This window comes from Dromaius novaehollandiae, chromosome 11, assembly GCF_036370855.1.
Source record: "Dromaius novaehollandiae isolate bDroNov1 chromosome 11, bDroNov1.hap1, whole genome shotgun sequence".
Lineage (NCBI taxonomy): Eukaryota > Metazoa > Chordata > Aves > Casuariiformes > Dromaiidae > Dromaius > Dromaius novaehollandiae.
The window spans coordinates 27,499,286-27,526,043 of NC_088108.1; the positions used below are offsets into that span (position 1 = coordinate 27,499,286).

The 26,758-nt window shown below is 43.3% G+C and overlaps 2 protein-coding genes across 14 annotated transcripts in view; one reads left to right on the forward strand and one right to left on the reverse strand.

Moving 5' to 3' along the window:
* Nucleotides 1-10,876, reverse strand: part of LOC112980822 (potassium voltage-gated channel subfamily C member 1-like) — a 22,798-nt gene extending 11,922 nt beyond the window's left edge. For 6 of the 12 annotated variants that reach the window (XM_026096006.2, XM_064518511.1, XM_026096005.2 and 3 more), the window contains exons 1-3: nt 10,775-10,876; nt 9,148-9,191; nt 8,441-8,644 (exon numbers count right to left, since the gene is read on the reverse strand). The gene's annotated coding sequence lies outside the window, so the exon portion shown is untranslated. Of the gene's footprint in view, nt 1-3,678; nt 5,428-8,440; nt 8,645-9,147; nt 9,192-9,760; nt 9,893-10,774 lie in introns of all 12 variants that reach the window. The other 6 variants (XM_064518510.1, XM_064518506.1, XR_010391134.1 and 3 more) reach the window with 5 other exon arrangements.
* Nucleotides 10,877-11,000: 124 nt separating this feature from the next.
* The window catches only part of LAS1L (LAS1 like ribosome biogenesis factor), a 39,718-nt gene continuing 23,960 nt past the window's right edge, over nt 11,001-26,758 (forward strand). Inside the window, exons 1-7 of one of the 2 annotated variants that reach the window (XM_026095975.2) lie at nt 11,001-11,226; nt 11,907-12,032; nt 12,231-12,300; nt 13,548-13,629; nt 14,279-14,467; nt 16,312-16,358; nt 23,438-23,547. In XM_026095975.2, the coding sequence (XP_025951760.2) occupies nt 11,036-11,226; nt 11,907-12,032; nt 12,231-12,300; nt 13,548-13,629; nt 14,279-14,467; nt 16,312-16,358; nt 23,438-23,547 (815 nt within the window). In that variant the 5' untranslated portion in view covers nt 11,001-11,035. Of the gene's footprint in view, nt 11,227-11,576; nt 11,691-11,906; nt 12,033-12,230; nt 12,301-13,547; nt 13,630-14,278; nt 14,468-16,311; nt 16,359-23,437; nt 23,548-26,758 lie in introns of those variants that run through there. The other variant, XM_026095976.2, reaches the window with a different exon arrangement.

Below are 26,758 nucleotides of genomic sequence, written 5' to 3' on the forward strand. Positions count from 1 at the left end.
AGGATTCTTGTTCTGGGGAATCTCTCCCCAGATTAAATGGCAGCAAAAATAGATGCAGTTGAAAGCAGCAGCAGAGAGGGGACAGAGTGGATAAGCCATCCTATTGCAAGTATTTCCTGGAAGATGTGTGGCAGTATAAGCAAAGAGGCAGCCCAAACGAGAGAATTGCATAGGAGACACAGAAAGCAAAGAAGGTACAAGTATTTGCTCAGGATTCTAAGTCCTACATCACCAAAGAACGGGTGAACGTTGACAAGGATGTCAACTGAGATGGGACCAATGTCCTGCCTATGCACAGCTGATGTTGAGTAAATTGAAGTGGGACCTGTTTATGGAGCACTTTTCAGGAAAAAGAAGAGTCAAACCTCAGAGAAGAGGAGTTGAGAATACCAAGCTCTCGTGGCAAACCACCACCTCTCCCAATTCCCAGTGAGCCCAGAAGAACAAGTCACTGAGCTCTGCACTTACACTTTTTTTCATTCTCTATAGCAAACGCTGCCACTAACTGGCAATAAATCTGCTGAAATGGACATGATGGTTCCCATCCCTCCCCAGCCTACACTGAGGGACGTGCCTAATGTCCACAAGCGCCTTTTAACAAGTTATTCTCACCTCAACAAAAAAGATATCTGCAATAATTCTCATCTGTTGATCATTTTCATTCATGAGGATGACATCTGTTTCTTTAAAAAGACCGTGTACTCATAACACAAACTATACAATTCACTGCAGACCGAAGCAGAAAGCAGCTGTACTGCAATTAGAATTTTACTGTCTAGCACAAGCCACTGTGTCTAAGAAAAAAATATCTAAAGAGTTCCCTATCTGCCTATTTGGATGGCAAGCATTTAAAGTCATTTTCATAAGTGCCTACTTTTATACGTTACGCAAGTCTGGAGAAGGCAAGACAGTGCTTTCAGGAAGGTACCATCTGAAAGAAAATATTAACAAACAGAAATATCCCTTCCATGATCTCACCTGTAAAACATATTTACCATAGTAATATGGGAACTACATGCAAATAGAAGGACTGGATTTCAGCTGATGTTCTGCTATGGCTCAATTCTTATTTATCCCCTTCTTTTTCGTAAGTTCTCACTTATCCTCTGTAACAGAAATTCAAACAAGTTTTTTCCTGTTTTCTTTTGTTATCATTCTCATTCCTTTAGAAATGATTAAATTTAAGTGACACCTAGTATGATTTGACTCAGATAACACACCAAGCTGCTTGTAGGGCTGAGAAGAGAAATTTAATCTCACTCTTAATGCTCTACATTTTCCACTGGGCCTCTCCTAAGTAATGAGACCATGTATTGCTGGGGGGTTTTCAGCTGTTGCCCACAGCTTGCATTTCTTCCTTTAGGCAAAGGAGGACACTGCTTTAGATGCACAAGATGCAACAACTCCACTCCTGCACAGTTACAACATGCTGAGAGCTCTGAGGGTTTTTGTCAAAGAAACAAACCCAGCTTCATCAGGAAAATTCATTGGTCATGAAGTCCAGCCATTCTGCATTCATTATAATTTGCAGAAATCAGAGTAGCCTCCATGAGAAAAGCCTCTTACACAGGGATGAGCACATAAGCTCAAAGGAAATGGAGATATTTTCCACTTGTAAATGGAGAGAGCTTTCTGTGTCTTTACGTACACTCCTGCTCCACCGCAATGTAGAAACATCATTTCCACAGTATGGTGCCAAATACTGCAGAACATAATTAGTTCTACTACTACATGCCCTAGGGGACTAAACTCCTCCAAGAGCTAATGAAAAATAAGAGAAATGAGGGAAAGAATTATCAGCTCAAGTTCACAGCAAATCTCTCTGAGACAAGATGTCTGTACAGCCTGGCGCTGCACCATCATTTTTTGGCACTTGCTTTTTTTTTTGCTCTCCTGTCCTTTTTGAATGATAGACCCTGTTCTGGCCTCAGTACAGCCACCTCCCAGGCAAATGCAATGATCATGAGAGATTCAGCAGATGATTCATGATACTGCTATAATACCATCTTGTAGAAGAGGACATTCTCTCCTCTTCAGTCCAACAGACCTTCATTGTCCAACCTTAACTGCTCTCACAGAGCACTGCAGTGTAGAAAGGAAAGTATGTCCATCAGCTAGATACTTAGGTGCTAGCATTCAACCTAGCTTTACTTGTCTTCTGCAGAGCTAACTCCATCTAATGAACTCCAACATGTAGAAGGGTATGCACAAAAAAACCATTCTGCCAGGCTTCAGATTGCTCACATCAAAACAAAGCTGCTCCGACACAAATTTCAGTTGATGTGCAGTTGTGCTCCCTGCCCTCTCACAATCATGGTCTGCTTTTAAGAGTAGCCACAGCTCCACAAACTGTATGGATAACAGAAGAACTCTCAGTAAGACAGTAACACACTGAGGAGTGATGACTAAAACAATATGAATTACACTATCCTCACCTCAATGCAAACTACATTGACTGTATTCAGGCTGTGCTGCTATAGATTTAAATCTCATGTATACTTCTGACTGTACACGCCAGCTTGTCTGAGAGAATACGGTGCAGCCCTTAGCTCCACCTCTGTGCATGATTTCCCCATCCATTCTCCTCTATGCCACCCTGCATACCTTCAGAGTGTTTTGAAGCTCCTTATAACTTGGGCTTTTGAACAGAAAACCTTGTAGCATCTCACTGAGTACCTTCAAAGTCTGAAGGTATTCATTCTGAATTACAGGAAAAAATCAGAGGAAGAATCCCATAGTCCAAACCTAGCTGCTACCTAATCAAACAGATGATTAGCTGCGAAGCAGGCAAGGACACTGTCCAAATCTGACATGAAACTCTCTGGTTCAGATGATCCCTTTCCCTACCAATCCAGGTGAACTGCTAGCTGGCTGCTCCTTTGGCCATTATAAAATCTCATCAGAAAGCCTGAGTAATAGCTGAAGAGTATCAGTGCTCCTGAGATTGTTGCTGAGTCATACCCAAGAGGAGAGGAAAGGACTCACTATGTCTGAAAAACTAGCCTCCAGTGAGACAATAATCGACTCCTGCAGTCTCCTTCCAGACGCAACAGATCAGCATTTTGGGCCCAGATTCTCCAAAGAGGTCAGGTTCTACATATCTACAATAAATGTTCACATTCCCCATGCAACCATCAGCAGTTTTGACGAAGAACACAGGAGAGCATCATCGCTGCTCAATGTCTAGAAAGCAGCACTTCTTTTAGTGCTGAAGTCTTTTGAGCTTCTGACCCCTGGTGGCTGCAGTCAGGAAGAAGACTCTCTCTTCCCCATGGGGCCAAAGACTTCTAGAATGGAGAAGTGAATGTTTCAGTGCTTTACATCTCTATCAGGGTACCTCCAGAGTATTCCCAGCATTACCGTGGCAACAAGGGTACCCCAAGCTTGTTCTTGTAAGGCAGCTAGTGAGGTCAGACAGAATACATTCCTGGAAGTAGCACTGGAGAAGCTCTGATTTGTCTTTTATGGTGAGTAGCTTTAACTGACTGAAAAAAGAGAGAAGTACGTTTCGTTTTGCAGAGCTGAGGTGAAGCTAAATTTGCCAGACAAGTAAGTTAGTTTACTCAGTTTGTCAAACCAAGTAAAAGAGGTACGCTTCTGTGAAAGGTACCTGGAGGACACAGGGTTAAACACCAGAAGGAGAGGGGACAAATGAGAGGTCTGTGAGAGATGTCATACCTCAGGGCTCTGATTTACAGCATCACTTCCTGCCATGCTGTTGTGGATAGTGAACCCCACAGCTCCTGGGAGATGATCTCCTATAAATAGTAAAGGAGACCCACATAAGCTATCAGCACTCACTGCAATCCTCATCCTCCCCAGCTCATGGGGAGTCAAGTTCTGACTGCTCCTGCTTCTTCCTCAGAGGCATCTCTAACACTGGTGAGTAGCATTACTTGCTTTCAGGCCTACCACCAATTCCTGCCTCTGCTGCAGCACAAACTCCTTTGGATTGTATCTCTTGGTGACAGCCTTCAGGAGCAGCTCAAAAGACTTCAGCAAACCTTGCTTTAATGGTGTATTCTAAACCCTCCTCAAGAACAGGAATTTAAGGTCAAACTTTAATGCAGAAGGGACTCCCAACTAAATAGAAAGTTCAGTTACACTGCCAATGTATTTAGGTTTTAGGAATTTTATTAAAATCATTAGAAGCGAATTAGACTTCTTTGCTTAATTTGGATAGAACTGTATGTGAATAATTTAATCTCAGACATAGAAAACATCTTTTTTTTTTAACTAGGGCAAAAGCTAGCTAACTTTATGATGTGCTACAACTGGATTATTTTCAGACTAATGAAGTTGTATTGATATTGTTATCTGGTAAGATACTTTCTGAAGTCAAGACTTCACATTGTGATACCTTCTAGTCAGATTCAAGACAGACAGCATTATAAGGCCTGAAAATAGGAAGAAATCAATGCAAAGTAAGCAATTTTTTAATCAACAGAACAAAGAAATCTCAGTTTAATACAGGGTCTGTTAGTGAATACATAAACTAGCATATCTAGAGATTTAAATGATTTTTAAGACTGTTCTTTGAAGCTGCTTTCCCAAGATAACATTCATCCTAAGTCTCCCAACCAGGCTAACAGAGACACTGAAAAAAACAAGCAGAAACTGTACTGTCATCCATAATCCAAGTTTGTATTTTATTATTTTAAGCTTTTAACTGTGTTTCCAGTTTTGTAATTATAATGTTAACCCACCATTTTGCAAGAATAAAGTCTGATATTTTCATTTTAAGTTTGCCTAGCATTTAAAGCAAATTCAAGTAACTTGGCAAACGTCAGGCATATCATTTCTTTTTCAACAATGTCTGAATGAAGTGATATTGCAGACAATTCCTTAGAGTTATCTGCAGCCCAAGAAGCATTCAGAATCTTAAAAGCTGGAGTATATATCCTGCCAAAACCATTCTGGGTCTATAACATCTACTGCCAACTCAGAAAGCAATCCTTGCTAACAAGTGCTAGCAGATCTCTCTCTAAAAGGAGAAAAACAACAGAAAGACAATCCACAACTTTGTGAGATACCCCAAAGATAAAATCCACACACAGGCATTTATACTAACAAAGTTTGCAATTTTGTGTATTATAATATGTAAAATGTAATTATAAAGCACTTCTCCTTTCAGGGAATATCAGACATAACAAATTAAATCAAATCCCTCCTTAGAATGTGAATCAAATAAAACCAAGTGCCACTGAAAATTACCTTCCTGTCAGAACTCATTGGTAATTGCTTGCTGCCTGCTGATTCAACTACTTATCTAGATATAAAGACCTAACAGTATACCATACCAGAGGGCTCCAGTGGAAACAGCCAGTCATGCTGGCAGTGATCTTGCCTGCTGCAGAAAAGGACACGTGGCTGTAACACTGGTGGAGCGTTCAGTTCACCTAACGCAATTTTAAATTCAATAGAGTGCTGAAAGAAAAAACAGAATACACACTATAACCTTCATTTTCTACACAAGACACTGGCTGATAATTCAGGCAAAAATCACAGTACTACAGCAACTGGACTAGCACAGGCATTCAGACAGTCATCAGTTGCCAGGTAACAGCATCCTAACCTTGGGACATATTTTGCCAATGACATTTTTTGAGGTAGCACAAAGATGTCTAGCTCCATTTAATGCTACAACTTTGTGAACTGAGACTTCTTCATGCAGTCCCTCTGGGAGAAAACAGATACTACCTCACTAATAACCCAGCTGGATATGAGGCAGTATCATAATTTAACAGAGGGATTTTAGAAGGAAAAATACTCATCACTCTAGCTGAGTCGCAGTCTAACATTGCACTTAATACGTGTTAAAAATACTGATGGAAGCTGAACTCGAGATAAAGAAATGAACTGAGAAAGTTATAAGCATTTTTATCTACAACAAGAAAAAATAAGAAACAGTCTTCTACATACAGAACTGTGTTAGTGTATCACTGGTGCTTCCTCTTTTGATAAGTGCATTCGTAAAACTACCTTTGTGTAAGAACTTTTTCAGGTGAATGACAACGCAAAGGGATCTCGAAATACCTTCACATCTCTTGACTAACTAGTTTTATTTTTTAAACCTGCACTTCTGAGCCTTGTTACAGATGTTCCTCATTTACATAAAGATGTCTTAATCAAATGTCACTGGATACTGCCAGTAACACTGAAGTTTACCCTTTTTCCCAATACACACTGCGAGATCCCAATGCAAATGAAAGACATTCAACAGCCAACCTAGTTTGACCAATTCTTCATACTGCCATACTTTACTTAACAGAAATGGCAGCCTTGCCCATGACAGAGGGCACCCTTTCTGTATCCAGAATGTAACATGACTATTCTACCTGACGAAGTTCTGCGCAAGACTTCTCCTGGGCAGTTAGTGTGTTTCAAAGTTCTCCAGCACCCTGCAGGTATCTCCAGATGCCGAAGAGGCTACAAGGCCTACTACAAAAGCAGTAACCTGGAAATAACTGTGGCTTTATTAAACCATGTCATTCTCCAATATATTTAATGAATGCATGTGTGAGAAGGAAGGCTGCAACACAGATGGGCAGAAAGCCCTAGTTTTATATTCCCCATCCTTTCACTGTTTCATTTGAAAGATTTTCTCTTTTGTTATCTCAATCTCTCAAATAAGTCACTTCACCAAAACACAATCCTCACTGGTCCCTTTCCATTCACCTCTCCATTCAGTCTCACCACCTACTTCACTCCACAAATGCCTTTTGTCACCTCAGGATCAGCCTGCCACTGTTGACTTCAAATACACATCTCTGAAAAGACTTTGAAGACTTCTAGTACACTGCAGTAGCTCAGCATAAAACATAGTAGTAGCTTTCCCTCACCTTGCTGTCACCTGATTTGTGTTAAGAAACCTCCAGAAGAAAACAGAGGTTTTCTGAAATGAGGTTGCAATTATCAGAGGTACACAGGATGGCTCCAAAATATTGGTAAAGAGAAGTCTTTGAGAAGAGAAGATGAAGTTATCAACACAAAATCATATGCACTGGAGCCAATAGGTACAGGCAAACAGGGAAATGCCTCAGGCATAGCCATCTCATCTTGGATTAAGGAACTGTACACTGCTCTGGATTTCACCAGAGAAAGTCTGAGGTAGGGAAAAGGAATACCAGGTTACAGATGTAGGATACTGAGGAGATAAGGACTTAAAACATTTAGATTCAGGAAAACTGGGCAAAAGAAATCAGTGAATTCATTTAACAAGCATTTTCAATTCCATACTTACGTAAGAGAGAAGCGTATACAGATTTGACAGATAATGGAGGTTACAGAAAGGTGCACAGGCATTGGGTAGTGCTTAGGTTAATCTATTCGCATTCATCAATCAAAACACTTGGACGCACCACGAGAGGGCTGTGTCCTGTCCCTGAAGAGCCATATCTCCACTGCCACAGAGGGCATAACACAAGTCAGTAACACAACACTACAAATCATAACTGCATCTCAGCATTGCAGGGTATCACAGAAGGCCAACGAGAGCAGAGCAAATCCCAGAAATGCAGTTAACAGAAATACTGGAAACTTTCGTCCTAACTCTTCTCTCATAATGAGCAGAAATGGAAACAGCAAGGTTACTACTTTCTCAAGTTATTAACTTAGGTTTCTCATAAAAGCATGTCAATTCTCCACCCTCACCTTCTCTGATACAGAGTTGGATACAACAGTACACCATGTGAAGCTTAAGGATAATCCTTTCTGATCATAGCATGAAAGGATAGAAAAGAGCTGAACAAAAGGAAAGACAGTTTAGCAGTAGAAATTTAGGGGAAAGTTGCCAGTAAACCCTACATCAACAATGCAATATGCTAGTCATGAAAACCAATCAGAACGCAGACAGGCAAATCACACTATGAGATTTCAGTTTCTTCAAATTTCTTTGTAAGATTCTGGATGAATTCGGTGCTCCGCTGACATTCTGCTACCTCCTATGACTGGCCACATTGTACTCTCTGCATGCACAGCAAAATGGATCAGCAACACATTATGGACAATCCAGTTTGAGAAGAAAAGGAGTAAATAAATTACCTTCTCTGAAAACTCACTTTAAAATTGGTTGTAATCTCTCATGTATGTCATTTTTGTAATTTCACCCTTGGGTACTGAGCAACATCCTTGTCCTTCAACAGCTGCCAACAGAACTGGCAGACTAATCAGCTGGACAGGGTAAAAACAGTCACAATTGTCCTCAGATGTCACATACAACACAAGTGACCTAGTCATACCCAAAAAACACTGTTCCAATCAGAAAGATGAAGGGTTTGAATCCAAAAGGAACACATGGGAGCAGCCGATTTTCTCAGAAAGAAAGAAACAGGCCTCCTTCCTAGCAGAGAGCCTTCCTTCCAAACTTCCATCTGCTGTATGTCAAAAGGCCCTTGGCTGAAATGAATCCCATAGAGGTCTTACAGAAATAACCACTTACCTGAAACACATCATCATACTTCTCTCCTAGACGAAGTGGTAGTGAGGGCAGGCTGTTGATGGCTGCATCTGTGCAGTGTCTTTGTCTACAACCTTCTGTAGATCTTTCACCCCACGCATTAGATTTCTGATATAAGAAATAGCGTATGAGCAGGCTTTGTCTTTCCATGGAGATGACACATGGGGCCACACAGGAACAACAGCCCTAATGAACAGAGACAGTAAATCAGCCATTTGCTTGCAGATTAGGCTTGAGAAAGCCATAGAGACAGTCAAAGAACTACAAATACGTGGGTTATAAACATAACCCAATCATGTTCAGTACCAATGAGAATTAAGAATTTGCTCCCACTTCCACCATCTCTTTTGGGCACTTCCTCAGATAATTTCAGGGAAGTTTTGGGCTTGACATTCTCACACAAGATGGCAGAAAGAAGTTACATCCTTGAGTAATGCTAAAAAGAGTTTCAACTGTAAAGAGTCAAAATGGGGGACTCTACAGAACCATAGTGTATGGTGACCGCCACATAAATGGCTTAGTATGGGAATCAAACAGATGAAGGATTATGGAGTGAGCAGCATCTTTCATGCCAAACAACATGAGTTGCGTACATGCTTTGTTCTCTCTCACCACCATTCCTATCTACCATTTGGTTCTCTTGGCATGGGTTCTGCCTAAACAGCTCCTAGCCTGCGTAGAAGCCTTACCTCTCAGGCTCCCTGCAGAAGTCTTTGAAGCTCAGGGAAAAAGCCTTAAAGAAAAGGATTCACACATACCCTTGTTTCTCTTTGCCTTTCTTACTCATACTAAAGCGCTCAGTGCACTGGACAGAGCTAGCTCAATGTTTTTAGAATTAGCTTTCCGCTCTACTGACTTTTCCAAGAAACCCATCTTCTTGTTACAGAAGAATAACCAACCTATCAAATTGCCAACCAAACTGGAAGACTGCTGGTCAAGTCACAGCAATATTAATGGCACACTACACAACCTCATGGCACATAACATATAAGAAATTTACTCACATGCACGTGAATATATCAATACAAACACAGCCAGTGAGACTAGCTGCCTAGAGTTCAGAATTTCAAAGTATTTAGGATTTCTATGCCACGGGAAGCTGGACAAAACCACTTTCCATTAAAGTTTCTTATTTCTTTTGTTTAGAGTCACAAAAATCAGTTTTGCATTTGAGTAGTCCCACAACAGCCCTCATTACTTGACTCAGTATGCAGTAAAAAGGCAGTCAAGCAACTGAAGTGTAATTTAGAACAGATTCATGATAGCTTAATCCAGCACTGCAGTTGAACCAGGCAGTCCCACCTGTTGCACTTGCTCATTCCCATCCCTGTGAGCCTTCTCTTCCTCCACCCTCTTTTGTGCTGGTATAAGCACTTGCATGTCCCATAGTGAACTACATCAGGGAACTGACCCAAATTAAAGGTTCGAACAAATCTAGAAAAGGAAGAGGGGGGCAGCATTTTAATTCCAGTCCTGCTTTAAAGCAACTTTGAAAAAATAGCATTAAGCAGAGCCTTGGGAATTTGACCCAAGGCTGCAGTCCAGTCCCTTCTCCCCCAGACAACCTCCTTCAGTGCCAGTGATAGTACCAGAACCTGCAGGCGTAACTTTTCTACTGGCAAAGCCAGTGTAAACAACTTCTGCAGGCATCCAGCCCCAGTGCTTATTTCTAATCCGGTGCTGCAGTTCTACATTCCCTCTTATCTATAACACAGACATGTTCCGGGGATCATGCAAATAGATCAGCGAAAAAGGGAGCTGAACAAAAACCCTCCTAAAAAAAAATGATTTATAACCTGGATTATTGATGCAGTTTATTGCAAAATAATGCAGAAGTGGAACATTTTGCAATAAACTGAAGAGAAGGACAGTTATGTCTGCTGCAAGAACAGGCATAAGTAGGAGGTCAGAAATACATAAGGCATCTGTGTGATGCACTCTGCTCTAGCCATAACAGCTGCCTTCTCCCTCTCCCTTTAGGGCCAAGGTGGGCTCCACCTTCCCAACACTGCTGAGCTCAGTGCGGTCCAGTAGATACAACACAAAGCCCCACATCACTCTTTGGCAAACATCTGCCAAGGACTCCATGTCGTGCATTCCCTCCGACTCCACCATCCTGCCCTGAAATCCCCCAGCTACCCCTCCTCAGCCCACTCCCTTCTCTTTAGCCCCAGCCACATCTCATCACCCCCAGCAGCACACCTGCCCTGCACCTGCCTCAAAACACTCAAGCCCCTTCCAGCTACAGACCACAGCACATCCCTGGAGCAGGCCCCGCGCCCGGACATGAGGCCCCGCGCCCTCACGCAGCCCCACCCGCACTCCGGCACGGCCGCAGGGCGCCAACGCGCCCCACCGCAGCGACGCAGGCCACGGCCCGCCAGCGACACGCCCCCCTCAAAAGCCCCGGATGTTTCCCGCGCCCCGCCCGAGGGCGGAGGAGCGGAAGCCCCGCTCAGCCGCGGCGCTGATTGGCGGGAGACGGGCGGCGGCCCCGCTCAGCCGCGGCGCTGATTGGCGGGGGGCGGGCCGCGGCGCTGATTGGCGGGGGCGGGCGGGGGCAGGAGGCGGGCCGGCATGTCGGGCCGCGGCGAGCTCGCGTGGCGGCGGCCGCCGCCGGATGTGGCCCGTCGGCGGCTCAAGCCGCTGCGGACCGTGGTGGCGTGGAGGGGCAGGGCCGAGTGGGACCAGGTGATGGTGGGGCTGTACTGCGGGGACAGCCGGCTGCAGCAGGAGGCGCTGGATCGGGTCTCGGCCTGGAAGAGCCGGTACGGGCGGCCCGGCGGCCCGGGGGGGAGGCGCGCACAGCCCCGCGGGGCCGGCGCAGCATCCCGGGGGCGGGCTTCTCTCCGCCCCGCGCCGCCCCCGGCGTTGTGTGCCGGCGCCCCGGGCGCCCCGGGGCGCGGCCGCAGCTCCCCGGTGCTGCTCTGCGGCTGTGATGGGGCGTGCAAATCGCGGTGGCCGCCGGCCCGGCGGTTCCGCCTTCGGGCGCGTGGCCCTGGCGGCGCCGGCTCTCCGTGGTCCGGGAGTAAGGTGGTCCCGTGGCACCCTGGGGGCAGGAGCCCTGCGTGCTCCCGGTTTCACGGGCTGATTCTCCTCGAGGCAGCGTGCTGCTGTCAGTGTATCCAAGGCCCCTGAGCGGCCTTATTCTGTCTTCGTTGCCCCTACTGCACGTGAACACAAGTCCAGTCCGCGCGTGGCACCTCCTGTTGTGTGTTTGCTTGACATGTCGGTATGTGCTCGTTTAACGTACACAGAGGAATCGCTATATAGTTGGTCTGTTCCAAATGAAACCTTCAGGAGTGAACCTTTATGATCTCTTTCTGCATTTCTTTTCTCAGGCTGCACTGTACCACAAAGAACAAAAAGCAGCCTGAAAGGTACCCCTTTTTTTTTAGAGAGAGTATATCTTTGCAAGACTGCTCACATCTTTTTCCTTTATCTTTAGGTATGGCCCCAAAATGCCTCTCGCAGTAGATTGCACTGCTGAACTGATTCGTTGCAAGGTCCTGGATTCATCTGGCAAATTGAGGTCACACGAGCTCATCCTCTCATATGGGCTGGCTCTTGTAAGGTAGCGTGCTGAAGGCCTGTGTTGTGTGGGGAGAAAGAAAGACATATGGACAGAATAGCATTATTTAGCTGTCTAGTTTCGCTTTGTGTCTCTGTGATCTCAGTGCTCTTGTACAGCGTGTGGGAAATTTGCCTCTGGGGTTCTGAGTTTCTCTGCAGCTGTTGATAGTTATTTATCTCTTCTGTCACCCACATGCAGATTTGTCAACTTGATCACAGAAAGGAAACAGAAAATGGTCAGCATTCCTCTGAGACAATTAGCCAGAGAGGTAAATATTTAATAAGAGTTACCTGATAACTTATGTATATACAGCAAACATAAGTGCTAGCTATTCATAACACTGGGGGAGGGAGTTGTGGGGGTCACTTTTCTTTACTGAAATAATGACTATGGGTGCCAGCTCTTTTCATAGAGGGCTGTATTGCTCAACTGCAAAACTCTAAAGAGTGTAACTAGATCTAAAAGATGTAACTAGATCTAAAAGTTTGTTCTTTAAAATCACATTCAAATTAACAAAGGGTGATGTTCATGAAAGTGTTTTGAAGCCTGCGTGATCGAAAGTCTTGATTTAGTGCTAAACAGTCCCTCTGACATATCCACCATCCATTTCTATTTCTTAACTATTGAGATATGGAAAAAGTTAAATCTAGTGTTTATAAATTCTTTCTCTTGAGAACAAAGCTTAGTACACAAAAAGCACTTAATCATATCATGCTTATAGGAGTTGGTATTTTCATCTTGTCATCCTCTCTTGTTGGAGGTGAGCTTGTCCATTCTGTGCAGGGGAGGAAAAGTAAAGGATGTAATTGTAGTAGCAGAAACAACTTGAGTTCTTTTATTGCCAGTTGGGCCAAGCATCATACCAGGATCTGAACAGCCAGTTTTGAAAGTGAATACCAGACGGTACTTGAGACTACTATGTATACAGCATTGTTTGGGGCCAGTGAGTTAGAATGATGAACTGATCTTTTCTTGTTTGGTTTTTAAGCAAGATGCTGTTTCTCATCTCTTAAATTCAGATGCTGAAATAAACTTTTGCTAATACCTCATGAAACTCCCAAATAGTGATCTTGCATAGATAAGGTCAGTTATCCTTAAGAAAATGCAAAAAATTAGTGCAACTTGCAGTATATATGATTTGAGTATCAAACTGTCATCCAGAATGTTTCATCAGTTTAAATACAATTTAACCACATCTTAGTATCTCATTAAATTTTACTTAATGCCTCTGTCTGAAAAGACATCCGTTTGTTGTAAGCAGCATTGAAGAACCTGAACTATAAAATCCTGAGTTTGTATGGAAGAGTAGCTGTCTGGATTGCTACAGGGTCAGAGGAGGTGACCCCAATCAACCTTTGAAGAGGGGAGCCGGTGGAACAGCAGTGCAGGAGCAGCCCAGAAGAGCCTGTTGTTCATGCCTGGATAGACATTGCCTAAAGCTTTTTGGGGGTGAATGCATGGGTATAGCATGACATAGTGGGAATTGTGTGGTAATGTCTGCAGCTATTCCTCTAGGTGGATATCCCCATCTGGGTTGTGGATCTCCGTCACGAGCTGACCCATGGAAAGTTACCCCAGCTAGCGCTCTGCCGCAAGGGTGAGTGCCGTCCCGGCGGGGCATCCCAGGCGAGTGTTCCTCTCAGCTCGGGGTGCTGACTGGAGTGACATGCCACTGTGTCCCCCCGGGCCCACCAAGGCTGCTGTTGCTGGGGGATCAGGGCTGGCTGTGGTGCCTGAGGGGGAACAGCTGCTCCCTTGCTATGGTGCCCTCTGTTTTGGGGCCCATGGGGCACCAGCAGGCTTGTTGTGGGGCTGAGAGCTGTGGTGTGAAATGCCCCCTCTACCTAATACATGATTACTGTAGTCTCTGCACAGAAAATGAATGTTGTTATCACTATGATCAACACAGTGTCTATAAAAAAAACTTGGCTCACTTTCCGATCAGACCTCCACTGCTGGGACTTGCTTTCTGCTTAAATTTGGCCTAGCTTGAGTGAGGTGTAACACTGTAGAAGCACCCAAACTCTCTTGTTGCCAAAAAGGTAGTAGGTAGGTGTCACTAGGTCTGTGATGTTGTTTTTCTTTGCTGCCATTCACCTTTTTATTAATGGAGTTGTATGTGATTTCAGAGTTTAACTTGCATACCGCATTTCTTTTCACAATGCAAGTTAGCAACGTGCCACATATGTATATTAAAAAATGAAGAAATTCTCACTGAGAAGAGTGTGTGTTCTGTTCTCCTTTAGGTTGCGATGTTGTACTGGACTGGCTACGAAAGACGTACTGGAGCCGTCAGCTGGGCAATAATTTGTGTGAAGAAAGTGAAGAGGAGGATGAGCAGGAAGAGACTGAAGCAAATACAGAGATGGACAGTGACACATGGGAGATTCAAACCCCACAGCATGAGGCCTGTCAGAAACACAAGGAATTCCATGGTAGGTGTTCCTGAAACAGCAGTAGATAAAAGAATTAGATCTTTCCCGTGCTAGAGAAAACAGTTGAAAGTGTCATCTTCTACCACTGCCAACAGATAAAGATGTTCTCCTGCTCATGTTATGGGATTACTCTTTGGGCCTTGAGAGATTTTTGGGGTGACTGACTTTTTCCAGCATATTAGCTCACTGAATTTGTAGCGTAAAATCTCTTACTTCTATTGGATATCCAGTAGCCTGATCAGTAGCAGCAGTTACATTGGTGTGGTCTAGGGCCAGGCATTGTAAAAACTAGTAGCTCATGGTTCTAAGACTGAGGCCACTAATGACAAAGAAAGCCATGCTCCTTTTATAGCCATCAGAACTCTAGATTCATAATTTAAACAAGAGTGGGATAAAGGCAGTTCAGTCTGTTTCTAAATATTCGGCATGTGGACAGGACATCACTCTAGTTGTTAACAGTATTTAAAGAAAAAAGAAAATCAGTGGTAACTCAACCTGGATGTAATTTGATGAGATACCAAGTGCAAAACACCAAGAGAAATTTAGTAAATTGTTCCAGTGGTTGACTTTCCATTGCTAAAAGTCTCTGAATCCAAGATCAGGTGCTTTTCTAAAAGTGTTTTTTTAGTTTAGTCTGTCTCAAGCAGGAGTTGAGGCTAGATGATTAGCCTGGGAGTTTGATAGCTGTGAGGTAACAAACAGTACCTCAAACAACAAAACCAGCTAATCATAACTTTTCTGACAAAACTTAGTCTGCTTGTGGGGAGTAACTCGGCCCAGTAGATTACAGCAGCTCTATCCGAGGTCCGGAGGCTTACAGAAGTTCTAAAATGACCCTCACTGCTTCCTGGAAGGTCAGACTCGGTGACTATAATGGCTTTTCTGGCCTTAAGATGTATGGATTTGTTGCAAGACCCTTCTAGATTTCTTCATAGTGGGTTCCTTGATAGATCTGTACCTGCAATACAGATGTATTAGCTAAATCAGTCTTGTGCTTTGAGACTAATACAGAATTAATTAACAATTGAAAAGTAGAGGCTGTATCTAAATTTTGGAACCCCAAAGCACCACCAGCTGTCATGTGAGAGTGTATATATTGGCTTCTATCTGACTACATATTGGGTGAGGCCCAAACTTTGTGCTATTCCTCCCTCTCCATGGCTACCTTCAAAAAAAAAAAAATCACTAAGAGAGAGTGGTGCAGACTGTTACAGTAGTTCCCTGGGTTAAAAGGCCAGAGTAATGGAATCGCAGAGTGTTTCTATCCTACACTTAAGGTGATCTAAAATGTATCTGGCTGATATTGGATGATGGCATCATGGTAGCAGGTGATGATGACACCTGCATAGTGGAGCATTTTGAAAGAGGGTGAAGAGTCCAGTAAGGATGTGGTTGGCTAGTGAAGAGCCACAGTGATGTTGCAATGGATTTAAAACACAGGTATAAGAAATATAAATATGCATCAGAACATGAACTGCCCATGGAAACAATTTCTTCTTAAACTGATCCATTTAGGGATTTTTTGGGAGCTGTCTTCCTTTATCCAGCTTCCCTGTCTTTGGCCACTGCTAGTGGTAAAATGCTGAACTCCTGGTTTGACCCCACATGATAAAAAATACATTGCCACAAGAGTCTGTGGGAGATGGGAGTCTTCAGAGTGTTGTCTGACTTTGGATTTATGTTTCATTTCACTGATGTCTTCCCTGAGCACATATTCAGCGGAGCTAAACAGCTTGCCAAGATAATTTGTCATCTATTTCCAGGGGTATACCAGAAATCCCTTGTACAGTGAGGCAAGTTGATCCATTCCCAGTTTTAAGCCATATATTTATGTTTATTTCTAGAAAAAGTCAGAGATGTGCTGGTATCCTACAAGAATGAGCAGTTCCGGGTAAGTGTAGCACTTTTGTTTCTTCTCCTTTCCTGCTTCAGGCAATAAGTCTTCTCTTCATTCTTGCACAAATTGAAGAACTGGTGCTCTTGGCCAAGCCTCATTTTAAATACCTGAGCACGAGCACAACTAAACTGCTGTACTAGGACTTTATTTAATATAACTCTAGGGATTCATTATTTTTCTTTCTCGGTGCTCTGTAGTAGCATCCTCCCACAGTTAGAATCTATCCAGAAGTGCCTGATACTCCTATCAGTACTGAAGACATACCAGTAAACCAGTGCCCACACTACTACTGATGCTTGTCAGATTGTGCACTCTTACCTAAAGTAGTTATGCTGTCTAGCATATAGCCTGTAGGGCAACTGTGACTGCTGTGGGTGAGGAAAGAGGCTTGCTTAGTTACTTATTTAGTTACCTCCTGTAACGCTGTCGTATGTGCCTTGTCAAAGCAAAGCTTCACTGCAGAGAACAAGCAATTTGAGCTGTAATAGTTTTTGATGCACACACTTTGTAAATGGGATCTGTACTTGTTGCAGATCCTAAGCCTGCCTTGTCCAGGTGGATAGCACTCTGTTTTCCTTAATCCTAGTGTCTCTGGAAATCAAGGTTTGTCATTCAGAAGTCATTAGCCCAGATTTTCTATCATCCATCCTACATTTTCACAGTGACCCAGCGGCTGAGATGCTGCAATTGCAGATCTGGAGTCTTACCTTCTTACTGCTGTGGATTGAACTCCTGAATAATTTGCCAAAGTCTCTCTCTGTTCAGCTTCCCCTTCTTAATAATGGGATACCGGTTGTTAAAATGTGTTGACAGCTGGCTTATAGGACCTGTAAAATTTTTTTGGATATGATGTGACCAACATATTGTTGTTAATGGGGAGCTATTCTCACTTTCATTTTGATTAATATCATTATAATAAGTGAGATGGATTGAGAACTGGCTGAATGGCAGAGCTCAGAGGGTTGTGCTCAGCGGCGCAGACTCTGGTTGGAGTCCTGTAGCTAGCGGTGCCCCCCGGGGGTCAATACTGGGTCCAGTATTGTTCAACTTACTCATCAATGACCTGGATGAAGGGACAAAGTGCACCCTCGGCAAGTTTGCTGCTGATACAAAGCTGGGAGGAGTGGCTGATGCACCAGAAGCCTGTGCTGCCGTTCAGAGGGACCTGGACAGGCTGGAGAGTTGGACGGAGAAGAACTTCATGAAGTTCAACCAAGGCAAGTGCAGGGTCTTGCACTAGGGAGGAATAACCCCGTGCACCAGGACAGGCTGGGGGCTGACCTGCTGGAAAGCAGCTCTGCAGAGAAGGACCTGGGGGGCCTGGTGGACAAGTTAACCATGAGCCAGCAGTGTGCCCTCGTGGTCGAGAAGGCCAGTGGTATCCTGGGCTGCATTGGGAAGAGTGTTGCCAACAGGTCGAGGGAGGTGGTCCTCCCCCTCTACTCAGCCCTGGTGAGGCCACATCTGGAGCACCGTGTCCAGTTCTGCTCCCCAGTACAAGAAAGACGTGGAACTATTGGAGAGAGCCCAGTGTAGGGCTATGAGGATGATTAGGGGACTGGAGCATCTCTCCTATGAGGAAAGGCTGAGAGAGCTGGGGCTGTTTAGCCTGGAGAAGAGAAGACTGAGGGGGGATCTTATCAATGTATACAAATATCTGAAGGGAGGGTGTCAAGAGGATGGAGCCAGACTCCCTTCAGTGGTGGCCGGCGATAGGACAAGAGGCAACAGACACAAACTGAAACACAGGAAGTTCCATCTGAATATGAGAAAAAACTTCTTTCCTGTGAGAGTGACAGCACTGGAACAGGTTGCCCACAGAGGTTGTGGAGTCTCCTTCTCTGGAGATATTCAAAAAGCTGCCTGGATGCGATTCTGTACAACGTGCTCTAGGTGACCCTGCTTGAGTGGGGGGGTTGGACTAGATGATCTCCAGAGGCGCCCTCCAACCCCAACCACTCTGTGGTTGGGGCTAAAAGAGGAAGCATGCTAACGCTCCAGCAAAGCACAGACTTGATCAAGAACTACGTTCAGCAATTTCATTGAAAACGAACATATCGTTTCCCTCATTGTCTTGTTTTAGGAGTCTATAACGTGATTCTCCTTTGTTCCAGCTTCCCTTTCTGTAGTTGGAGCTGGCTTATTTTGTACATCTTTTTTCATTGCATCTCAGAGGAAACAAATTGGTGATATGTGGTGAGTGACCTGTTAATGTATTAACAGCATAGAAGGAACTATTTCAAACTGAATAGGAAAATGTGACTTCAAAATTGAAACTGGCCAGGGTCGAATGGCAGAAAGGAGTTGCTATGGGAGCTGTAGTCAATTGCAAAAGTGTAATTTCAGGTTCAGTCAATAGCTTTCCAGTTGATGGCTGGATATTTAGAATATTGCTAGGAAACCTCACATGAGAATTGTCTGACTTAGATGTGGGGCTTTTGATGAATCCAAAAAGAGACAGTTCTTAGTTGATCGAGTTCCAGTTGAGATATAATGGACATGCTGTTAAATCCTGCTTTACACACTAAAGAAAGCAGCAACAAAACAGTCTTCCTAACTTTTTTTCTGAAGCTCATGTGAAACCTACTTTATCCCATCAAAATGGTGTGAATTGAGGCTGAAGTGCAAACTCTGTATTATATGCCTTGGTTTAATTGAATGCTGTGTACCATGCTTTCAAAATTTCTCTGCTCACCCTGTAAGCTGCCTTTCTTGTTGAATGACTTTATGGTACACTTCTAAGGCTACCAACTATGACAAAATATAGCTGAATTGTGAAAAATGAACTCTCTATAAACTATAAAGTGTCTTGTGGATATAGCTTCTTCTAATATATTACTTTGAGGTGGCTACCCACAAAAAAAACCCCTGTTTTCATCTTTAATGTGAAAGCATTTTTCTGCTTTAGACCTCAGCTAAAAAATAGCAGATCAAGTATATTCATCAATAATATAAAAGTTCAATCAGCCTGGACAGAAAAAACAGCATCTTCTTGCAAGTGAATATCTTCTGCTATCTTGCACTAAATAAGGATGGGCAGAATACTTGCTTGGATCTGTCAGCAGGTAGGAATCTTGCTCTTTATAGCTGTTACTGCCAAGCTCTTAACTGAAGTTTGTCTCTAATAAAAAAAAAAATATGTACGCACACATAAACTACTTATGTGCTTTAATAACTATTGCCGGGAATTTGAAGAGATGCAAACATATTGGTCCTCTGTTGACACTTGGAAGCTCTGTTCTCTGTAACAGTAGACTTGTCTGTTCAGTAACTCTCAAAGCAAACAATGCAAAAAGCCCTTCCTTTTGTTCCACCATCCTTTTCCTTGCTGCATCTTTAGAACCAAGAACTTTTCAGCTGCTGTAAATCATATTTGTCAAAGCTGTGCAGTGATGGTGGTTTGTAGTTACTCTTTCGTGTTTTTGAGGGGATGTCTTATAATAGTATGGTTAGAAGGACCTGAGTTTTGGCATAAAACCTTTTGCTTTTGCCTTTGCTGTGATGAAAGATCTGTTTATTTTATTGGTGTTATTTCTCACCTCCTTTTTGAATATTTCGCTATGGGCTTTAGTTGTGGTCCTAGAGATTGTTAATTATTCAGCTTTTTTCCCCTTCTGTTGCCTGATCTTTAAAGCTTTTCACATATTCCCCCACCCCCACACACTGCCCAACCAGAATGGGGAGCGTTATGTTTGCTTGAAGTCTGAGCATGCATTAAAGTATCTGTTCATAGCCAAAGTTGAGTGGGTAAGAAATTCTTTTTCCTGCCCTTTGAGAAGGTGGTGAGATATGAAGGAGTCTTTTAATCCATATAGTTCTTTCATGTGGAGGGCTTGCCTTCTCCTTCATGCATTCCTATTGCCGAAACAGTTAATGAAATACATCTATAATATAGCTTAGTTCCACAGCAAAATGACTGGGCCGATGTTGGGCCTCTCCTGTCATCTTAGAGGCAAAGGCGAGTGCTTTGGGGGTTTTTTTTGGTGGCTTGTTTTTTCCTGGTCACCTTCCCAGCATTGCTTAGTTTTAAGGGTAATACAAGGGGGGAAAACAGACAGACAGTGTTTCCTCCCCCTACACAGAACAATCATAACATCTGAGGTTTGCTTTATTCTTAAAACTGCACAAAATAAAATTCCCTACATTCCACCCCTGTTAGCTTTTCTTCCTCCACTCTCTCCCCAGTTCTGGATACATTATAACACTTACATGGAAAATCCATTTGTAATCAAAATGGCAGTTAGAGAGGCATTTTATTTTGCTTCACCGCTGACAATTCTAGGAGCACTTAATGACCAAAGCCTGATGAAGTAAATTCTGACTGGGGTCTGTGGGCTTACATAAGTGATTCTTACTTATGTGTGTCTCTCTTCTGGGTTACGGTTGGAATTTCTGTGGCAATAAGCAACAGGCTCAATTTTAAGAGGATGGTTTCCCCATATGTAACAGTGTGTTAAATGTCAGATCTTTGAAATACTCATGAAGGTTGAGGTCCTGTAGCTCTTATGTTTTGTAAGCCTTCTTTCTATACTGCCACTACGGTATACTCAGAGGTGTGATACATTGCATATTTTAGTGCGTTTGTTATATTTTAGTAAAACATCAGTTGAAGCCAAAGTGAATCTATGCTGAAAGGTTGCTGGTGGGTAGGTGGCATACCAGCAGGCATGACCCTGTCTTGTGACAGTCCTGTGTGGTGTTCTGCAGCCTTTTAAGATACAAAGGTGTTTCCCTCCACCCTTGTTTTTTGTATGTAAATGCTTCAGACTGGGAAAGTTAGTGGAGTGGAAAGTAAGCAGAGGTTATTGATGGAAATTCTGTAGTGGTTGTTGTTAAAGAATATTGAACTGGAACTGCCTAGAGGTAGGTGCTTAGCGCAACTTCTATAAAACTTGGTTAGCATGAGTAGCTAAATTTGCTGAAGCCTTAGGCTGCACTTAGATAAAATAATGAACTTTTTACCTAGTTCAGTAAGAAAAGGCCTGAGAGCTGGTTCAAACTGGAATGATAAGGGAGTTGCAAGCAGTTTGCATTCCTGTGCTTTGTGCTCCAAAAGGGAGGATGTCAAGGCTTTGAAATAAGGCCTCGTTGGGCGCCAGGACCCTGGGAAACAAAGCCTCCCCTCACTGCTGAAACAGCATTAATTGGGGGGGAGGGGGGGGGGGTCTGGACTATCTCGGGGTCTGGATTATATCCCCTTCGTCAGGACCTTGGGATATAACACCTACTGTCACTGCTGGGGCAGTGCTAATTGCTGGAACAACACCTCTCTGTCAGGGCCTTGAGAGACAAGGGCGGGACCCGAAGAATTAAGACACATCTGTCAGCAGAAACCGCAACAGTAAAGATAAACAGCCTGCCTAGGGACAGGGATGAGACCCAATAAGGAGCAGGAGACCCCAGACCTAAATATTACTACTGGTCCAAACTACCACGTGAGGGGTGGAGAGCTTAGACTGGAAAGTTATAATTGCCCAGGGATTTCTTTGTTCGGGGTCCCTCTTCGGAGGCACCCATCTCGAGCTGTAATTACTGCATGCGTGTCATTAAAATTTAATTATTTAATTTGCTTTGATTTGGCTCTAAACTTTTCTGCGGGAACCTAGGGTCAGACCCTGTTATGGTGCCCGGCAAGCCTAATTTCCATAAAAGTTGTCTTGGAAGTAAAGTGGAAGCAATGATAAAGTCAAAAATTTTATTGGTTCAGAGGCCACAGCTAGGATGTACCAGCCTCACTGAATTATGGCAAACCAGGGATGGAGAGTTTGTGAGATTAGTATCAATTGCAGTCTCCCATGTGATGAAAACGTTGTGGCTTATTTCTGTTTATACCAGTGTGGGGCTTCTTTTCAAATGCTATAGCAAGTACAGACTGTTGTTGCACCAGCTACAGCCAGTTTAAAAATATTCCATCTCTGAAATTCAGAACTGGGTTGAAAAAAATCATGCGGGCTTGTTCTTGTATCCTTTAACAGCGGATAGTTTAATGCATGTAAATAATTATTTCCTTGAACCATGAGAGCAATTGAATGTTCCAAATTTCAGATAAATACTGCTTGAAGCTTTTTTTAGGCATATATATTAAACACTTAACATGGATGGGCATAGCAGAGAAATTGTACTTCTCTTGCTATAGTTACAAGTGCCCTTGTATAAATGTATATTCTGTCTGTACTGTTTTCCATGTAGGAAGGAGAACTGCTGATAGCAGAAGTCATCTTTATAACAGTGTAACTGTACAGTTTCTGATCCAGATACTTCTCTAGCTATTTTGTTAACTCATTATTATACTTAGTCTTCAAGGTGTAAGCCAGGGCAAAATGAGCTCTCTGATGGAGTCTGTGTACTTTGGTGTCCAGTTGTGCCTGTGGGTAGGCTAGAGGTTCTTTAGTCATTTGTAATGTTTAGACCATGTCTTTATACTTGATTTGTCATTTAAAGTCTCTCTTGCATCTAGTGGTAGTATCAGGCATGTAGGTTAAATGAGCTAACTGCAGTCCTGAGAATGGTATATATCAAACCAATAAATCCACTGACTCTTGTAAGAGAGCTAACCTCTAATACTATCTCTTCCATACTTGGTGCAACCCAGTAGTTTGTTTTCCACATTGCTCCTGCTTGTTAGACACTCTAAGCTGACTACAGGTTGCTTAGATGGCTGCGTTGGTTGATACTTGGATCTTCTGTGTGCATACTGTGACTGGAAAAACCTTGTTCTGAATAGCTAACCTCGACCCCACCGCTTCCCCCATGTGGAGTTAATGATTCAAAATGAGTCCATCTCGGTCTGTGCTGAAGTCAAGGAGAGCAAGTATTAGAACGAGAATGATGACACCAGAAGGGTGCTGTTACCCTTTTAATTCAAGCCTTTCCAGAGTGTGACATGGCTTACGTTAATTTTGAATGTTTCCCTAGGAAGGGGAACCTTTTGTGAGGTTTTTCTTCAAGTGGTATTGATGAAGTAAATACGGTGTTTGCATCTGCTCTTCATAGCAATGCCTCTTCTGTTTGCTCCAGCTGCCAGGAGATGGTGCATTATCTGTTACTAATGTTTGGATTTTTCCTTCACTCAGGTTATGCAGACAGTGCAGTCCGTTTCAAAGTCCCGAGAACTGTGGTCTGATTCTTCTTCAGAGGTGGACTGGATTTTGGCTCAGATCAAAGACCTGATGCAAGAGAACAGGTACAGTCACAGAATTGCAGAATAGTTGGGGTTCAAAGGGACCTCTGGGGATCATCTGCTCCAATCCACCTGCTCAAGCAGAGTCAGCTGGAGCAGGCTGCCCAGGACCATGTCGAGTCAGTTTTTGAACATCTCCAAGGATGGACTCCACAACCTCTCTGGGAAACCTGTGCCAGTGTTCAGCCATCCTCTCAGTAAAAAAAGTGTTCAAGTGGAATTTCCTGTGTTTAAGTATGTGCCCATTGCCTCTTGTCCTGCTGCTGGCCACCATTGGGAAGAATCTGTCCCCATCCTCTTTATACCCGTCCTTCAGATATTTATAAATATTGATAAGCTTCCTCTGAGCTCTCTCTTCTCCAGGCTAAATAGTCCCAGCTCTCTCAACCTCTCCTCACATGAGAGATGATCCAGTCCCTTGATCATCTTTGTGGCCCTTTGCTGGATTCGCTCCAGTAAATTCATGTCTGTATTGTACTGGGGAGCCCAGAACTGGACACAGTACTCCAGGTGTGGTCTTACCGGTGCTGAGGAGAGGGGAAGGATTGCCTCCCTTACTTAACTTGCTGGCAATGCTCTTCCTGATGCAGCCCAGGATACTGTTGGCTGCATTTGCCACGAGGGTGTATTGCTGGCTTATGGTCAACTTGTTGTCCGCAAGGATGCCCAGGTCCTTCAAAGCAAAGCTGGTTTTCAGCTGGTAGGCCCGCAGCTTGTACTGGTGCATTGGGTTATTCCTCTCCAGGAGCAGGACTTTCCACTCACTTTGAACTTCTTGAGGTTCTTTTCTGCCCACTTCTTTAGTCTGTTGAGGTCCCTCTGAACGGCAGCACAACCATCTGGTGTATCAGCCACTCCTCCCAGTTTTTTATTGTCTGCAAACTTGCTGAGGGTGCATTTGGTCCCATCATCCAGGTCATTAATGAAGATGTTAAGCAGTATTGGCCTCAGTATCAAACCGTAGGGGACACCACTAGTGACTGGTCTCCAGCAGAAGTTTGTGCTGCTGATCACAGCCCTCCAAGCCTAGCAGTTCAACCAATTTTCAGTCCACCTCACTGGCCGCTTATCTAGCCTGCATTTCATCAGCTTGGCTATGTTTCTGGACAGCTCTCCCAAGAACCTGATGTAGACTTTGATTTCACAGTAACCTTGTGATACAAATCTGCTAGACCTCTCTTCAAAATTGCGGGGCAATATTTCATCTCTTCTATGCCCTCTGTGCTCCTATAACTACAGGGCCTCTTTGTTGAGGCTTTATTATCACTGTATAAATTTTCATGAAGTTCATGTCACACTCTGAGAAACAGTCTGTTTAATTATGTAGAGGGGAGACTATCAAATTAGAAATTTGAGCTATAACTCTTGGTATTCTGAACATAAAGAAATGTCCAATATGCATATGTACCATATAAGGTGGCTGACAAGTTTAAGATGTTATTAGATATTGTGCCAGAACGAAAATGTGAGGAAGACTTTCACCTTAGTGGCGTTGTCTATCAGTTGCTAGGCATGATGCAATGCCCAAGGAGGTGTGAAGATTTAGTAATGAGAAGCTTACTTATTAAACATGGGATTTCTGTATCACCTAAGCTGTCTGCTCCTAGGAGGTTGGAGGGTAGTGATGGAAGAAGGCCCTTGCAACTACCTCTGATTCTGATACCCTATCCTTTAGCATGCTCTGCTGGCCACTGTCAGACTGGACACTGGGGAAGACAGATGCAAGATCAGCTGCTTTTATGTAGAAATAGATATTTGAATCCAGCATCAGTTATGCAGTAAAGAGGGAATGGACTGCCACAGTACAAAACAAGAATTTTGAAAGGCTCTGGTGAGAATGGGAGTTGCAGGATAGGTTCAGGCAGGGGATGTATCATCCCAAAATATTTCCCACAACTAGGTCTTTTTGAAGAACAAGAAGCTAACCCTACTATTCAATCAGCATCTAAGCACACACTTTGGGTAAAGAGCTACATATTGCAACAGCAGTGCTGCAGCATCTTAGTTATTTATCCTGTTGATCTAATGCCTTTTCAGAAGAGATTTACACACAGGCACTTTTAGTCTGTTTAACAGTAGCTCTTCAGGCAGAAAAGATCTTGAGAAGTCCATTTCTACATAGGAGAACTGAAACAGTGCAGATCTTTAGATAATCATGTACTCAGAATATTTCTAATATTGCCTTGTTGACATACTCTCCTTTCAATTTATATCTGTGCAGGAGTTAGTACTGTTGTGTGGATACATGATCAAAACAAGTAGTTATTTTGGAAAATCCCGTGCTTTCAGTGCTTGCTGTGCACTGATCTGCAAAACTTATTTGTGGTATCCTATGAAAGTGGTGTAAATCACATTCTAGCAGTTCTTCACCAGCACCTTTGTCTGAACCACCTGTTGAGTCAGCTCTTGTTCTCTGTCGTACGCAGCTGCATGAGGTACATTCGGCACTGGTAGTGTGGACATCCAAAGGAATCCAGCATACACTTCAACTATCAAATTAAATCTCCCCCCAGAATGCTTAAACTTAGAACTTAGATTCTAGCAAACTCCATTTGTGATCTTTGAGGCAAGCAAGAGTTTGCTTTCCTGTAATTAGCCTGACAGCTCTGAAACAACTTAGCAGGTTTGAATTCAAGTTTAACTTTCAGCTGCTTGAATCTGGTTCAGTGGAATACTGTTCTGTGTGGGGTGCTGTCACCAGAATATATGGCAGCCTTTTTTTGTGTGACTGTTTCTATAAGAAACTCTTATCTAGTGGGTATAAAAAAGGCTTGTAAAGTAACCATCCCATCCCCTCAGCTCCATCTCTGCCTTGGAAGGAATCTATGCATATTTGCTATGTGCTAATGAACAGCTACTGTTAAACGGACTAAAAGTGCCTGTGTGTAAATCTCTTCTGAAAAGGCATTAGATCAACAGGATAAATAACTAAGATGCTGCAGCGCTGCTGTTGCAATATGTAGCTCTTTACCCAAAGTGTGTGCTTAGATGCTGATTGAATAGAAGGGTTAGCTTCTTGTTCTTCAAAAAGACCTAGTTGTGGGAAATATTTTGGGATGATTGTAGATTATAAATGAAGCAATTCTCGACAATGTGTTGGGAATTTCACTGCTTTCTTTGGAAAGTGAAGTGACAATAGGATTGAACTGCTTTTGCATCCTTCAGGTGTACGTGATAGCATGGATTACAGAGCAGCAATGAATTGGTGTGCATA